We start from the raw sequence: 1239 nt of genomic DNA, 5'->3' as shown, positions 1-1239 counted from the left end.
TATCTGCCGGCGGTGCCCGGCCCCCGGAAAATGGCTGCCGGGGAGCGGGGCCCGAACGCGGCCGCGCCGCCCGCCCGGCGCGGGGAGCGGCGGTGAGCGATGGCGGCGGCCGCCTCGTACCTTTGAATTTGAGCTCGTGCTGCGGTTCGAGGCTAAGGACCTGCTCCGCTTTCGCCATGTTCCTCCTCCTCCTCCTCGGCGGTGGCGGCACCAGGCGGAGAGAGGAAGGGACGGGGAGGGAGGGGAAGGAAGAGGGGAGGGAGGGAGGAAGGGAGGGAGGAGGGAAGGCGGGCGGGGGGCGCGCCCGGTAGCGGGTTCACCCCTCTCCCGGGTGCCGGTTCACCCTGTCCCGGCTGGTCGTTCGCTCGTCGCTCGGGTGCTGTTTCACCCTCGCCCGGGTGCTTGTTCACACTCTCCCGGCGGCCCCGGAGCGGGGACAGGCGCGGCCGGCGGTCGGGCGGCGGCTGGCGGCGCACACGCTGCCGGGCAGGGCGGGCGGGAGGCGGGATGATGCAGCACGGAGGGGCCCGCGGAGAGGCTGCGGCGCCGCCTGACGTGAGCCCGGCTCCGCCGTGAGGGGCCGTGGGGGGAGGCTCCGTACCGCTGCTCCTCGGGCGCTTCTGTGGCCGGAGGTGCCCCCCCGGAGCCTTACGGAAAGAAAGAGGGCTAATAAATAACGTTTAATCGTCACTGGAAAGCGTGATTTGTAATAAACGCCTTGTTATCCTCAAGCAGCGTGTTATTTCAGGCCTCTACTCCGTGTGGCCTCAGGACTGCAGAGGAAGCCCTCGGGCCCCTCGCCGCCCTTCCGCGGCTTCCAGCGCCGCCGGGATCTCCGGCCAGGCACGGGGACGGGCAGGGAAGCGCTCCCGGGAAAAGGAGGAGCTGCCGTGTCCGCAGGGCTCGGGGCGCAGCGCTACAGCGCCAGGGCAACCCTGGGAACGGGCATCGAGCTGCAGGAAATACTCGCTTTTTAATGAATAAAACCAGAACTTCAGGTCACCTCAGATTTTAAGACATCCCCCCTCCCCTTTCTTAACAGTAACCAAAGTTTTGAGTTGCTCGTTAGGGTTTTTGTGTTTGTTTGTTTTGGGATGGTTTGTGGTGGTTGTGTTTTGGGGATTTTTTTGTTTGTGTTTAGTTTTGGTTGGTTGGGTTTTACTCCAAAGGTTTAAAGCATTTTTAAAATGCACAGCATGATTTAATATAAAGTGCTGCTTTATTGATAGCCCTAGGCTA

At 63.2% G+C, this 1239-nt stretch overlaps 1 protein-coding gene across 1 annotated transcript in view; it reads right to left on the bottom strand.

Moving 5' to 3' along the window:
- VAPB (VAMP associated protein B and C) overlaps nucleotides 1-465 on the bottom strand; it is a 33778-nt gene extending 33313 nt beyond the window's left edge. The window contains exon 1 of the mRNA XM_042045679.1: nucleotides 121-465. Within this exon, the coding sequence (XP_041901613.1) occupies nucleotides 121-178 (58 nt within the window). The 5' untranslated portion in view covers nucleotides 179-465. The remainder of the gene's footprint in view (nucleotides 1-120) is intronic.
- Between the last annotated feature and the right edge of the window lie 774 nt (nucleotides 466-1239).

This window comes from Corvus kubaryi, unplaced genomic scaffold, assembly GCF_017639235.1.
Source record: "Corvus kubaryi isolate FWS band 111438036 unplaced genomic scaffold, C.kubaryi_AGA036_p1.0 134, whole genome shotgun sequence".
NCBI classification, from domain to species: Eukaryota; Metazoa; Chordata; class Aves; order Passeriformes; family Corvidae; genus Corvus; species Corvus kubaryi.
Note: the sequence above shows the minus strand (reverse complement) of the source record. Positions and strands in the feature narration are given on the sequence as shown.